This window comes from Malus sylvestris, chromosome 6 (genome assembly GCF_916048215.2).
Source record: "Malus sylvestris chromosome 6, drMalSylv7.2, whole genome shotgun sequence".
NCBI classification, from domain to species: domain Eukaryota; kingdom Viridiplantae; phylum Streptophyta; class Magnoliopsida; order Rosales; family Rosaceae; genus Malus; species Malus sylvestris.
The window spans coordinates 31,798,717-31,814,779 of record NC_062265.1 but is presented as its reverse complement, the minus strand read 5'-3'; the positions used below and the strand labels follow the sequence as shown (position 1 = coordinate 31,814,779).

The window sequence follows — 16,063 nt, the reverse complement described above, 5'->3', positions numbered from 1 at the left end:
TTAGGTTATTAGTTTGTTGAGCTCAATGGTCCACATAGTCTCACGTTACTTAATATGTATTGTCAACATAGTCTCACGTTACTTAATATGTATTGTCAACGTGTGCCACAAGTTATTTGTAATATGGCCACCTTTCATAACGCACATTTTGGTCTCGTCTAGCACAAATGATTGGATTGAATACCTCATTAGATTATATTCGTTTGAAATGACTTTTTATGGTTATCGGATATATTCAGCAATGTGCTTTTTACACTTCTTCCTTCAGCTTCAACATGTCTATAATGGCTAAGGGCTCGTTTGGCTATCAAACTCTATAAAGCGCTTTTATTCACCAGCGATTTTTGTCTGTAGCACTATTCAGTGGTGCTTTTACAAAGCTGCAGTTTGTTGTTTGGTAGATAACAAAATAAGTGCTTTTGCACTATACAAAAGTACTTCGATAAAAAGATGAACCTTCATTCTGCAATATGGCTTCTTTTCTTCTCCACCCCATATATATATGTATATATATGCTCATGTATGAACTCTGGTCTGGAGAACATGTACAAAACAGTCTATTTGATTCACAAGAACCTCACCAAATGTGCATAAAAGTAGACATTTTATCGTAGCTCTTCCTATACTTGGCCTGAAATGAGCCGAGGCTTGCTAACTGGATATCTCTGCCCTCTGCGCCGCCTAGTTACCTCTCCCCAACAAATTAGACTTCTTCTCTCCTCTTTTCCGAATTGACTTGTGCCACCAATCTGCTTCAACAGTGATTCCAAAGTATTCTCGGTTACAGTGGACGGAGAAATGCTGGACCTTCTCCTCCCCCTCGCCAACCCAAGTTTAGCTGCGCATCTAAACGACCTTGTTTTACCAGAAGACCCAATTAACTTTTCTATTGTCTGAAGATCTTCAGTCACCTCATGCCTTGACAAAGAAGCAAGATTTGGGAGAATTTCGCTCTGGAAATCCTTCTGCTGCCTTCCCCTCCTTTTCCGGCCTTTCCTTGGCTGATCTGGTAATAAAGTGGTACTAGTTTCTTCCTTATTGTGGCAATTACTTCTACAGCAGCAGCACTCTTCCACTTTTGTCTCAGTTAAATTCAATGACATGACCTCAAAGTAGTCCATCCCATCAGGTAGAAGCTCCTCGCTGATAACCACTCTACCCTCGTTCTCTTGACCACCTACAACTGAAGAAGCTATCCCAGCAAACCAACATAGGGAGGCACATGAAGTTTCAAGTGGCTTGTCCGTGGTGCTTACGATACAAGTATGAAGCTTGGATGATGAAATGGAAACCAAAGATTCTGCTGCAGTACTGTCAACTTGGTTTTCATCAAATTCTAGTATCGGCAGAGGACACACATTGTTTCCCGGATCTTCCTGTCCTGACAATCGAAAAGGTGTCTCCACTTGATTTTGATCAGATTCTCCTACTGGCGGAAAACGCTCATTGTTTTCCGGATCATTCTGTCCTGGCAACAGAAAAGGTGTCTCAACTTGATTTTCATCTGATTCTCCTCTCGGTGGAGAACACTCCTTGTTTTCTGGACTAGCAGGTGCCTCCAAAAGAATTCCAGTTGAGAGAGAGTCCGTTGGTGAAAACTCATCTCCAGTTACGGACGAGTTCAGGTCAATTTGAAATCCAAAATCTTTCCTATCAAATTCATTCTCTACTGCCTGTTCTGTAAGTTCAATTTCTGGGTCAAGCACAGATTCGCAAGCTGCGTTTAAATCAAGTACCACAGCTTTTCTTCTTTTCTTGACTTCTTCAGGTGGGTTCAGAATGGAATTGGAGGGGTGGCCAGTAGAGTCGCGAATTATTTTACTTAAGGAATCACTTGCCTCCACCTGGGTTGAATTATCACATCCTTTGTCAGTTTTACCATTATGGTTCCACCTATGCCAAGGCAACCCCTCACTAGAAGCTTCGAGCTTTTCTGATTCAGTTGTTGCTTGGAAACTCTGGGAAATTGCAGCATCCAGAGAACAACCAGTAGGTACACAATTCAAGTTAATATCCTTACAAGACTTGACACTTGCAGAATCCAACACGTCTTTTGTAAGGCCATGGTGTTCAATCCCTATATTGTCATTAGTCCGGATCAGATTATCTAAACTGATGTGTGGTCGGTGGACCTCTGAATTCTTGGATTCCAACTGGGAGCCATTGCTAAAGTTATCATCAAGAGAGAAGGCACTACCATGTTTTGTGCTAGATCTCAAATCATGTTTCAACTGTAACCTGTCACCATTGATCCCAGGCCTTATCGTCGACGATTTAGAACTATTACCTAATGGTATGGGGGTGTTAAAACAAGGGAGTGCTTGAACTGCTATTGGGAACCGTGCAAAGTCGTGTATGGGTTTTCTTAAAGCAGCAATGCATGAGGCCCCTGAATTTTCCATCTCACCCTGAGGAATATGTTGATATGGCGTGCACAAGGAAGAAGCTCCGCTTGGTCCAGATTGGCTATAACTTCCTGGCTTCTGTAGACCAAAAATTGTTCTTCCACTCCATGAATTCTGGTTACTCTGATGAAAGGGTGAAGGTTCAGCTGCCTTAAGCTCTTCATGTAATAAACTAGATGAAGGATAAAATTGATCTGCATGAGAACCTTGAGGAAAAGAATCCAAGGTTCTTTTCCTTTTCCCTGAAAGATAAACACTTCCATTACAAGAACATTTCCGGTGATTATAGCTATTCAAGTTGACCACAAATTATCGTAGCATTAGAACTAATTGTAAAGTATGCTTATAAGAGATGCAGTTCTTTAAAAACATAATGAAGAAACTTGAGCTTTGTTTCCACCTTGCAATAAAATTCTTACCAGCTTCATAAATGGATGACCACTCTTGTTTCCTTTTTCTCTCTTGCAGTAGAACATTTGAGAAAACTTCAAAATCCTGTCTTTTCCGGGTGTCTTGGATAAGTTCCTTAGATAAAAACTGACGGCCTGGTGTAGGAGATGTTCCTTTCTCAAGCTTATACACATAATTTAAGTCAAATGAATCTTTTTCTAATGATGCAGAAGTTGAGGTATCATCTTCAGAACCAAGAAATTGTTTTGCATCACCATTACACAAAACCTCTGGAAATCTTTTCAAACGAGAACTTGATACTTCAGGTGCTTCAGAAACCTTTCCATCTACAAAGAATCCTTCTCCTTCATCATCAATGTATGCATCGGCTGGAAGTTCGAGATCAAAGTTCTTCTGAAATTTCTTGCATTTGGATTCCAACAATTCACAGTCTCCTGAACGGCCTTCAGTTTGAGTAGGATAAGAGCATGTCTGTATGTTCCTCCCTCGAACAAAACATGAAGGTGACTCTATACTTTCAGCAGCTGACACAGAGATTTGACTACATGCAGGGTTTACCAAAGGCAAGGAAGGGGCGTGAAGGGTTTTTTGAACATAAACAGATGATTTCTGAGACAAAGCAGTAGTCAACCATGATGCCTCCGTCTTCAGCTGATGTTTCTCAAATTCATTCCTTCTTATTCCATCCATTAATTCCCTTTGTCTTCCATAAAGCAGATGGAGGTCCTGAATCTGGATGGACAGAAGACATTTCGGGCACCTTTTAGTTTTTAAGGACTTCCATAAAAATTTGGGAATGCCAAAGATAGTCTGGCCAGAATGAATAAACCAACTGAAGCAAAAACCAAAACAATCAAAATCCTTGTAAAACAAAGGATAGCAGCATGGTTTTTAATTTTATTGCCGCAACTCCAGTTATCGTTAATGAACCACACTGAAGAATTAACAAGTGGTCAAACAAAAATTGTTGTAGAAAGTGTTATGACAAAATCATTTGAATGTACTAAGCTCAATGAAACTCAAATGCTGCATATTATTCTTGACGTGAATGGTTGACTATACCTGATTCCTAAGTATTGTGTCTTGCTTGAGCATTGTCTGCTTTAATGACTCCTTGTAGTACCCGAAATGCTGCTCTGGAGATAAGTTATGATCCTTTTTACTGTCGTTAGCAATTAAGTTATGATTCCCTGCGTCGTAATATCCTGGGAAATAGTTGTTGCACTGGACATTTGCCCCCATTTGCAGAAAATCTGCATGTAGCGAAGCAGAGTTTACTGGTTAACACAATAAAGTATAACTGAGCTCAAGCGCTATCAGTTCCATCATAAAGAAAACATGCAATGTACAGAAAGCTGAATGTGGTTAGTCTGCATTGTATAGATGAATTGACGAAATTTAAAAGGAACCAACCAAGACAAGCCAACATTTAAAACTGTTAGGCTACAACGATCCCCTGTAGGGGAGTCAATATGAAATCATTTAGCTCGTCAAGAAGCGATTTGAGAGAAAACGCAATGCAAGTTAAAGTATGTGTCTGCATTTGGAGAAAAAGGGGAATAAGGAAAATGTCATCACTCTACGAAGATCGAAAGTTGCATCTTTGAAGCGATTCGCTAACTCAGAAATCACAAAAACACAGTAAAAGCCGCCAGATAAGTAAAAGTGGAAACTACATTAAAAACATAGAACAAACTCAGAATCACACACACAGTAACTTTTATTCATTTCACTAGTCAGGAGCACAAAAGATACTTTCCCTTATCCAGATCTTCTTCAACTTGTATATACTCAAATGGTGGAAAGATGAATATAAAAGTCAGAGTAAAATATATCCCAAAATTCCAGGGGAACTCAGAAATCAAAGCTTCAAAAGGCAAAAGACATCAGAATAATTTAAAAAAAAAAAAAAACCCAGAGAACACTGAACCCAGAAACACAAATTACTAAAACAAAATCAATACAAAAAAATCTTTTGGCAAAATGTGGTTAAAAATTCCATCCTTTTGGTTTCCCAGTTCATGGATGCATATTTTACAGATCAAACATATGAAAATATAAAAATTAGCAAAGAAACAGAACAGAAAAGGAAAATACAACAAATCCATCAAAGGAAACACCTTTACTAATCAAAAGAATTAAAGGAATCACCTTTACCATTAAAAAAATCAATAAATAAATAAATAAATAAAACCCACCTGAAATTTGATGCATAGTTTCTAATCCAGCTCCTCCTTAAAAACCCATCAAGGAATCAGTCATTCCAGGACTCTGGATTCCTCTGCTGCAGAAAACACAGCAAAACAAGAACAACCCATGAATCAGGAATCAGAATAACACAGAACCCCAACAGAGCTCAAACATAAATAAATGTATAGGCATTTTGGAAATACCATGAAAAAAAGAGCATAAAACGATGAAGCTTCGGATCCGCTGGGCCATTTTCTCTAAGAAGATTTTAGAGAGAGAAAGAAGGAGAGAGAGAGAGGGGGGGGGGAGAAATAGCAGATAAGAAAAATCCACAGAAAACAACGAAACTTACATGAGAAGAGATATGAGAGTTTTCCACACCCAACAAAGTCTCTCCCTTTCTCAATTTTCTTGTGTTTGTTTTTGGATTTTTGAGCAAGTGGGTTGGCATTGTCTTATGAGGCTCTAGATTCTCTCACCATTTCTGTTCCCGGAAAAGAAGAACCAAAAAAAACCATATATTTAATATTTATCTTCAAAAGTATTTGGGATTCAATAAGACAAACACTCCACCAGCACTCTGCAAACCGGATTTTACTGCAACCAGCAGACACACAACCACTTATTAGTTTTTAGACTATTATTTTCCTAATTTAATTAAGAATTTAATACAAGTTTTTATTTTTTCATTAGTTATGAATGGGTAGTACTTAGGTTTATGACACGTTTGCAAGTGTTTTTAAAAGCATTTTTGGTAAAATTTTAACAAAAAACACTTTCAAACAAATCCTTAGACTTTAGACCACATATCTTTAATCACATACAATAATAATGTGACACATATCCTTTTGTTTTGTGATAAGACGATATTCACTACCCTAACTATGGGAAGGAGAATTTGAACTCGATTGCGAGAGGCAGACATATTATTCTAGTCAACTAGACTATCTCATGTCTGTAAATATTCTATCTTGTTATAAAAAAAAAAAACAATGAACATGCTATTAATTGCTATCAGGCAGACACATGTGTTGCACTATAACTGACTAATTCTATTGGGTAAGAAGACACGATTCTAAATTTGTCAGGTATCAAGTATGATCCGTTAGCAGTGGGCGCGTAGAAATTTCCCGATAACAAGGAAAACTCTCTGACTCATTTTCAAGTTGGATGTTAGCTTTCAAAATAAACTTGTATCTTATTTATTTGTAATAAGAAAATTTCTGAATCGGAAGAGGTCGTAAATAGTGAAAGAGAAGAAATGGAAATAAGATCAACTATTTTTCTGTAATTCCTATGTTTTGAGGATTTGCATTAAGAATTGTTCGTGGAATCAACATATTTTTTAGAGGCTCATTGATCCCGTTTCATTTGCAAATGAGACTCTCTCAAAAGTGTTTTGTTGAAAATATAGTTTATTTTTTTTCACAAGTAAAGTAAAAACTGAGATTGCTAAGAAGATTCTTTTAAAATTAGGATTCTCCATGTACTCTCTACTACCTCGTATTTGTTGCACAATACTTTATAATATAAACACGTAAATTTTTATAATAAAATCATACGTATGAAATTTTTATAATAATTATGAATTTAATTGGGGAAGTGCATAGGTCCCACCGTGTAATTATGTTCTGCCTTGAAACTGTGATTAGTGTGATTTGCCTTGAAACTGTGATTAGTGTTAATACATGAACCAAGATACTTTTTGGTGCCAACAAAGGCAAATTTGTATTCAGGGTCTTTGTCATGTTTGTATTTCTTTCCACACATCTGTTTACATGTATCTCTAAATACTATTTTAATTTTCTGACAAAAAAAAAAAGTTTTAATTTATTAAACTCAAAAGTAGAAAATAAACGTAAGTATATAACGGGAAGAAACGAATGTGCAGAGATCATTCTCACTTGTGTTTGTGTGAGTAGTTTTGATTTTTTATTTTCAAATTATGTTGCCAAATATGACAATCTAATCAATCAAATCATGAAGAGGTTTTTCAATGTGTCAGAAATACAGCTCAGTACATCAAATGTTATAATATAAGTGTTTGGATACTTAAAAATAAATTTCAACTTTTATGGAGTAGGATTCTCTCCCATTCTCTCCCCTCCTCTCACGCTTTATATTTTGTCTTTCTCTTTCTGTATAAGACGTTGACGTGACTTAATTATGACGGTTCAAATAAGAAGGGAGTGGAGAAAGAAAAAAAACAGGGAGAGAATCCTACTCCTATTTTTATTATGACATTTGTGTGTGTACTGGGCCCAAACTGAAAATTTTATTGTAACGATGATTGTTTAGTAATGGTAATGACCAATTCCTTGAGGGCGAAAAATTTTAAGTTTGCTTAAAAGAGGGGTGAACACTACATATCATTATATTAATGAAGAAAAATTTTATTTTTCAAATGTCATTTCACTTGTATAATGACAGAAAATGATCCTCGTTTTGGGGATCATAGGAATTTTGTGATCGTGACCGTTTATCGTACTTTGTGCGGTAAAAAATCATTTCATAATTTAAAATTTAAAATTAAATATAAATAGTACGTAACGAAAACTAACCGCACAATGTACGGTAAATGATCACGATCACGAGATCCCTAGGATCCCCATGATAATGGATCCTTTTCCGTATAATGACATATGGAGGCACATTGAAAATCTGTGCTCGAGGAACAACTGACACGGCAAAGATGTAATTATAACTTTAATAAATTAGTTACAAGGTTTCATCTCATGAAAAAACTTCAAATCAAAGAAATAAACACTAATTAAAATATGCAATAAAAAATTGTAAAATATGTAACATAAAAATTGTAATAAACAATAATTAGGTTCCATTTTGAAAGAGCTACATGACATTGACAATGGGAATAATCAAGCACTAAATACTTTACTTTAAATGCTCATTGGAAAATTGTTTGTTTGAAGTCAAGATTCTTCGAAATTGGTCAATATGATATCACCAACTTGTACGCAAAGAAGCTATAATACCCCCTCCTCGTGACAAAAAGTGACAAAGCATTTGTAAAACTAAGGTTTTAAAAGTGGCTTAGTGTCTAGGCGTTTTGGCCGACAGGAGACTAGCCTAAGAGCAAGTCCACCTCTAAGGACTTTGCGTTAGCACCCAGCGCATTTATCCACTCAAATGAACAGTAATATACAGGAGTGAACAGTAATAGGCCAAGGCATCTCCACCCCTAAAAAAATGCGCTGGCACCCAGCGCATTTATTTGGTGTGTTTTTTTTTTAAGTTTATTTCGGATAAGATTTTTAACCAATTTCGGATGAAATTTCAAATAAACTTTAAAAAAAAATACACTCTAAAATAAAATTACATACTCATCAAGTAAACTTAAAAAAAAACACACTAAAATAAAATTACATAAACTCATCAAATAAATTAAGGATGAGTTTTTTGGTATTTTTTTTTTCACACAAAAAGTATATGAAAGCTTTGGTAGAAGGTCTAGAAAATATTGAAATGTGGTGTAAGGTGGAAGATGAGGGTTAGGTATTTATAGAAAAAAATAATAACTTTTTTAAAATTTTACTGTATTTAAAAAAAAATCTGTATTTTTTTATATTTTTAATTAATTTTAATGTAGTTAATTAATCTGGACCGTTGGATTTGAAAAATATTCAAATCCAAGAGCCCATGATCGGCCACGTGGTCAACGCCAGCATATGGCCCAGCTTCTTGGTCAGCCTGTTTTGTGCTGGCCCAGAGACCAGCTTGGGCTGGGTGCCAGTATGTTTTGTGGGCTGGAGTGAATGGACAGGGTCCCAGCCTGTTTTTTGTGCTGAGTGCTGGCCTAATCCACCACCGGTGGGCAGAGTCTAGCGTTTAGACAGTTTTTTAGATTTTAGTTAAATTTATTATATAACATATAAATATTTAAGTATGCTTAAAAATACATAATTATATATGTGATACATAAATTACAAAATAAAATAATATATAGATTATAAAGTATTAAAAAAATAATATTAAACAAGTTTCTTGTAATTTATTAAAATATAAAATACAAAATGAAAGTCTTCTATTTGTTGTCTAAGTGAAAGTCACGACCTATGCGAGTCTAGGTAGGTTAGGTGGGTGCTCTTTCTTAATTTCAAATGCCCAAAGATTAATTAGGGCAAATTTTTTAAAACAATGTGTAAAACTTGTGGATAAATTTTAAACCTAAATGAGTTGACATTTCTTTATTTTAAAATATGATAATGGGATAATCTTTTTCAAACGAAGCAACTTGCAACTCAAGCAGTTAAAAATATTTATTTAGATTCGAAGTTCAATTCAATTCAGTTTTCTTCTCTCTATTGTCGCTTGTAGCAAATAAATGTACCAAATAGCTATATCTTTTTTATGATTAATAGGTGGTGGTCCTCCAATTTCCAACCCAAAACATATTTATTTTAGTTTTATTTTTCTTCATCATCTTGTCCATGATTCATTTCATGAACCATAGCTACGGAAATGAATCGCCTTTTTGAAAATAACAAAACTTATGAGCCTAAATTGTAAATAAACTACAATTGAGGTGGGGGGGGGGGGGGGGTGGAGAAAAAAGAATCTTCCGTATAAATTGGTTCAGCATGTACGCATTGCGGCGAAAATTCTGTGGTGGGCCCCTTATGCTGTCATCCTTTTCTTTATATGATTTTTCTCCGTCCAATCCCGATGTTGACGTTCTGGGGCCTCGATCTTCCAATTTTATTTTACTATTTTTTTTCGGAATTAGATCCTCTCCTGAGCACAAGCTCAAAAGCCTCCTCACCAGCGCACGTGGCCAATCCAACGGTTATAAACAGAAGATTCATCTAAAAGTTATAATAATTATAGTTCGTCGTACCCAGTGCACAAGGCTCCCGCTTTACGCAGGGTCTGGGAGAGGTGAATGTCGGCTAGCCTTACCCCCATTTATGGAGAGGCTGCTCCCAAGATAATAATTATAGTTGTTAGATCAAAATACAACGGCCCTCCTGAGCTTGTAGAGGATCCAATTCCATTTTTTTCTTGAAGAATATTTGACTATTCAAAGATAAGTGGAAACTTTTATTCAAATTTCACAAAATTGTTCATTGTCAATTATAGAATTTCGTGTTTATAATCAGAATCAGTCATATTATAAAATATCCTATAAAGATTGCATCAGTAAAAAATTAATTAAAACTAAGATCATTTAGTCATCAAATTGTTTAAAAACAAATGAACGATATTGGTAAAAGTATTACGAACCGTCTATGTATTTGCTACAATAGATTGACTAAACGACCTTAGTTTTAATATTTTTTTGCACAAATGATCTTTACAGTGTAATTTATAATATGAACGGTTCTGATCATAAGTACAAAGATTGTGATTAAAACATTAAGAGTTTTGAGTATGAGTTTCTACTCATCTTTGAGTAGTCAAGGATTGTTATTTATTCTTACAACATAATTACAAAATTACCCTTTGATTTTGCTCAATTTACTACATTGTCCCTCTTTGGATGTCACTTTCCCGGGTCTCACTTTCATATGTCTGCCGTGAAGATTAAAATAGTATTTTCAAACCAAAAGCAATCTCATATTTTTGTCTTTTGATTTTGGAAGTTGCTGCTGACATTATCAATATTCATCCTCCGTTCTTAATATGTTGAAAATTAAGGGAGTATAAAATGTTTCAAAGCGTCAATAATAATTTTCTCTTTTTTTATGGCCGGAAAAGTTTTAGTAGCTCAACTTGTCAACGTAAAAGAATATTTGTTTGTAGTGGCGGATGCATTGAGGGGCAGGGGGTTAGCTGACCTCCCAAATTTTGGTGAACATTCATAGATACTGTGGGTGCTGACTCTCTGAACTTCAGTAAATGTCTATGGATACTTTGAGTGTTACCCTTTTGAAGATTAGAGTTGACTTCATATATGACCTCGAACTATTTAATAAAATATCTGAAAAAAGAGCGAATGAAATGATGATTTCAGTAAATAACAAAGCATCATCATTCTTCGACAAACATATTAATGGGATGCAATGATATCAAACATTGTTAGTATGTTCAATATAAGTGTGTTTCTTTGTTAAGCATTTATATGGGAGCAACCTTGGAACATGTTAGTTACCCTCGCAAATGAAGCATTAAAAGATGTGCAGTATGCCTTTCCAAATAACATTAGATCTACCAAGACTCAATGAAATGACAATATGCATGCCATTTCTGGTAAAAAAAAATTGTGCGCTGCAAGGGCTATTCTTACTGATCCCCCTAATATTATTTCCTAGATTCGCCACTATTTGTTTGGATAGGTAATGCAAAAGAAAGTTGTACGCAAATATTTGAGTAGTAAGTAAAAAATAGGTTTTTTAGTTAAAATAGTATCTGAAATTGGCATAATTCATTACTTTGGTCTCTATGAATGAAAATCGATAGGATCGTTCCCTGGGTGTGTCCATCAAAAATTATTTTGACTCGTCAATGAAAATTTGTCAATATCCTTGTTAAGTGGAGGGGTTTGTTTGACAAAAATACATTAGAAATATGGTCATGTGGTCGTTCACGTGACAATTTAACGAGGATATTGATAGATTTCTTACAGAATGACCAAAATGATTTACAGTTGACATACTCAAGGATCATATCTATGAATTTTAATTATTATGAACCAAAGTAAGAATTTATGTTCTCAAAGACATTTTTAACTAAAAAACCTAAAAATATATTGGATTTGCAGCTTTGTATCTCTTTGGAGAAGGCCCAAGACTTGTCATATTGGGCTTTTCTTGAACACTTTTATCACTCAAATTAATTTTCCTTCTGTTTTTGCACTTTTTTTTTACAATCCTTTCTTTTACACTTACATTTTAATTTTGAATTTGAAGCTTTGTATCTCTTTGGATAAGAAAGTAATCAAACGATAACCCCACCACATCGGAGAACCTTTTAGTAAGAGCACCGCGCAATCAGACTTGTGCGACCACCAAATAACAAGCTCCCACATCACCACAAATGAGGTCAATAATAGGGTTGGAAGAACCAACATACAACGTGAGTGAGCAAGGCGGCATGAAGTGGGACTAGCTACCCTAATCTTTCCCCCACCAGACACTAACTTTGTTGGCTAAAGTTTTCATCAGCCCTCTGGCCTTCAATGATCACAACTTGGTGGTGGTAGACAACCCTTTTGATTAGAGTACTAGGAAGATTGCCAATGGCCTATATTTTTGCTCCACTTTTGATGATTGGCTTTGGCTCTTGCCAAATAGAGAGGCTTACTTACACCAAGTACATTATTATAATGGTGTTTTAAATTAATAATGCACAGTTACATGAGAAAACACATGACATTACGTTAACGTTATTGGTTTCGAATACCATCACAACAATAGAAATTGATTAAAATTTAACCCCACCACACACTAACTACTTCGGATAAGATCATTATCTCCCTTTGTTTTCACTAATCACACCATGTTAGACATATCCATGTGATCATAAGCTAGCCTAACCTATATAATATTTCCTCCACTTTGAACGGTTGGCCCTTATCAAAAGGCATAGAGGACCCCAAGAAGGACCAATTTTGTCAAGTTGCACCAACACCCAGTTTGGCTAAAGAAGGAAATCGCAAACATATTGAAAAATATAGAATTTCTAGCTTGCTAATTGTTATGCTAAACTTAAAAGTAATGGCCTAGATTAAATACATCGTCTTTGCACTGCAGATTATTAACCCTAACAAAGGTATATAATAACAATCAAACGAAATGACGACTACAATGTCCAACTGGTCCATCTGGCACACTAGGGTTTAAAGTCCTGCTTAACAGACTACAATGTCCAATTGGTCCACTTGGCACACTTGGGTTTAAAGCCCTGCTTAGCAGACGTGGCTTTAGTTAAGTTGACTAAATTAGTGTGCTTTACTCTCTGCACTTAAATTCGCCCCTCTCTACATAATTTAAACAAGTTTAGTGTAGAATATCGCTTGTATAAAAAAAAAAAAAAAAGTCATGCGTAGATATATTATTAAGAAGGATTAGGAAGTAAATTCTTCTCTAAACAAAACTTTGATCGTAATTGACATGATCAACTTAAGAAAAAATAAGCAGCATGAGTCCAAACATATAGAGGTGGTTCTTAATTTTGAGCTTATAGCTAGTTGGTGGAAGCTGTTGTTTGATTCGTAACGGGGTATTTTCTTGCATTCTTGACAATCTTGGTGAGAGCTGCTTGTCCCAGATCAAGTCCGCAGACGTCGGCGAGTTGAATCAGGTAGAGCAGAACATCAGAGAGCTCCTCTTCCAAATGCTCTTTCTCATCAGAAGTCCAGTTAGGCAGCCCTCTTGCAACTTCACCCTTCCACTGGAAAATTTCAGACAGTTCTCCAACCTCTCCCACCTGCACAAACACATGCCATATGTAAGTTCTTTTATCTTCTTGATAAGACGATATTCTAAACTACTATAGTCTATATGCAGCCGACAAACTCATTTCTCTACCTGGCCAGCTGTCATAACTCACGTCTCACATGAGAAAATAAATACGTGCATATAAGAACGTAAGTAAATTGATAAGATGGTAAATGGGTGAGAGAGATTACTAGTGCTAGAAGGAGATTTCTGGGGCTGTGATATTCTTCCCATCCTCTTACTTGAGCAAACTCAGCAAGCCTATCACTGAGTTCTTGAAGTGAAACATCCTTATGGCCATTTCTTGTAAGCTCATGAGAACTCCCCATTTCTCTTCTAATAAATCTTCCTAGCTATCCTCTACGCTTTGGCATGGAGCACAACCAAATTTAAAGAAAATGGGGGGGGGGGGGGGGGGGAGCGAGAGAGAGAGAGAGAGAGAGAGAGAGAGAGAGAGAGAGAGAGAGAGAGATTTTAAAAGCACAATTTGGTATAGTGGATGGGGCACTTCAGTGTTCCCCTCGATACGGTAATCATTTCAGGGTAGGGACAAAACATGTCTCAATCTTATCATCCATGACATGAAATCACTCATTTCTCACCTGCAAATTTTTATCTATGGATAATATTACGGGAAGCAATTGATCCAAATCACTTGGCTCACTAACTATGAGACAAAATCTAAGATGACAATCGGAAAGTATCTCTTTCATCACGCTATGTGATAAGATATATTAATATTGTGTCAAATGATGAGAGAGATTAAAATTGCAATTACGAAAATGTCTCTTTCATCACGTGACAAGTGAAATACTGATCTAGGGATGCAATTACAAAGCATCTCATTCATTACGTTATGTGATGAAATGTATTAATATTGTGTCAAGTGATGAGGGAGACTCAAACTGTAATAACACAAATATCTCTTTCATCACGTAACGAGTGAAATACTGATCTAAAGATACACCCTAGTTTGCACACAAGAATCCACTGACCTATGGCAATCTTTAGATTTGTTCCTTGACATTTTGGATTTATCTAGTCTCAAATCCTTAGATTTGTTCCTTGAAAATTTGGATTTATCTCCACCAAGTACAATATTGGTAAGTTTTACTAGCTTGTTTCTTTAGATTTCATAAGAATCACAAAAGATTTGGTTTCTCACTCTTTTATGGAATCAACACAAACACACCATTGCTTATGTTTGCTTGTATGATTCCAAAAGTTGCGATTCGAGTGTGGACGATTTCCGACATAAGTATCGGAACTTTAAAGACATGTTTAGACAAAAAATTTCATTTCATTTGTCACGCTACACTAGCATGGAAATTGAGTCTAAGTTGAAAACAATACACCTAGCAAAGCTATTGCCACTGCAGAAAAAAAGTGTTAAAAGTTAAAAAAAAAAGCTTTTTTCTTGCATATGCTTTAAGCGTTGGTGCCCACCTAGGTGCCTTCCGACTTGTGCTAACTTTTGCTACACTAACTAAACTTCAGTTCCTAGGAGGTGCCTCCAAAGGTGTCGCCATCGCTGTCTGTAAAATCCAATAGGGTGGAATGAACTAGTGGTAGCTTTGGGACTGTCATTTTCTGATTCATGTTTCCACAAGTGCTTTTGTAGAAGCAGCTTTACTAGTTTCCTTCCTGGTGATGATTGATCAGATGATGCACACAATGCAGCTAGAGGATTAAGATGAATCTGTATGTCTCAATTTTCGATCTCCCACTTGAGGTCACAGTTGGTATTAGAGCTTGATTGTAGGTAACTTAATATGACGCTAACTGCTCTTCAGACCCACTTCAAAATACAGATTTTTAAGATTCTTATCTATATGAAATGGAATTTTGAAAAATTTGAATACATGTTTAGCGGCTAATCCATATGCACTTAACAAGCAGAGTGAATGTAAAGCCTTTGTTACCATTTAGGCAGTGGCAGAGTCAAAATTTTAGCCTAGAAGGACCCAAAAGTCTCAATCCGAAATACTCTATTGATCTTGCAAAATTTACTTTGCTGTGTAGTGAGCAACCGACTACCGTCGTGTAGGTCTAGTATGGTGTCGTCATCATCATCCTCTTTCTTAAACCTAAACCTCAAGCCTCTTTGATTTTCTTTCTCCCTCCTCCTCAAAGTTCACAAAGCAACGGATTGCCTGAACTCCATAAGAGCCACCAACCTCAAATCAAACCCGATGAAAGAAATTAAAGTAAAAAGTCAAATTGGAACCCTGAGCCTATGAAAAAACTTTGAAAATCATAAGCATAACACCAAACTTGTATGCATGAAAAAAAAATGTCAAAATGTGCCTGAGAACATTTTGATCCCTTCATGGCTACGCCTCTGCACTTAGGTTGGTTTAAGGTTCAATATTTAAGGGCACTTAAATGAATTTTTAATAAGAAAATAATATTTGTGTTATATTTATCGGTTACATTACCCAATAATAGTTGGACCGAAAGTAATAAATATGAAAAAGTAAGAATGCAAATGTTTTGTCCAACTGTAAAATAAAGTTGTTGAGTATTTGGTAAATATTTTATTTTTTATTTTGTTGTAAAAGTTCTTTTAACAAAAAAAAAATGGTCTCTGAGTATTTAGTAAACTTTAATATAAATTGATGTGCGACAAAAAAAATATAAATTGATGTGAATATGTTAAAT

At 35.7% G+C, this 16,063-nt stretch overlaps 2 protein-coding genes across 6 annotated transcripts; both read right to left on the bottom strand.

The window, feature by feature from the left end:
- Positions 1-299: 299 nt before the first annotated feature.
- Positions 300-5,550, bottom strand: LOC126626305 (uncharacterized). 5 transcript variants are annotated; one of them, XM_050295583.1, is made up of 5 exons: positions 5,359-5,550; positions 5,015-5,100; positions 3,879-4,069; positions 2,825-3,548; positions 300-2,647 (listed from the first exon to the last, which is right to left on the bottom strand). In XM_050295583.1, exons 2-5 carry the CDS (start codon positions 5,028-5,030, stop codon positions 621-623), a joined length of 2,958 nt encoding a protein of 985 aa, XP_050151540.1. In that variant the 5' UTR covers positions 5,031-5,100; positions 5,359-5,550; the 3' UTR covers positions 300-620. The 5 variants fall into 5 exon arrangements, with proteins under 5 accessions (XP_050151540.1, XP_050151542.1, XP_050151541.1 ...); XM_050295585.1 differs by having other exon boundaries at positions 5,015-5,097; XM_050295584.1 differs by lacking the exon at positions 5,359-5,550 and adding an exon at positions 5,210-5,352.
- A 7,441-nt stretch (positions 5,551-12,991) lies between these two features.
- On the bottom strand, positions 12,992-13,807 carry LOC126626318 (uncharacterized). The gene is made up of 2 exons (XM_050295609.1): positions 13,594-13,807; positions 12,992-13,391 (listed from the first exon to the last, which is right to left on the bottom strand). The coding sequence occupies exons 1-2, from the start codon at positions 13,729-13,731 to the stop codon at positions 13,149-13,151; spliced, it is 381 nt and encodes a 126-aa protein (XP_050151566.1). The 5' UTR covers positions 13,732-13,807; the 3' UTR covers positions 12,992-13,148.
- Positions 13,808-16,063: the final 2,256 nt, after the last annotated feature.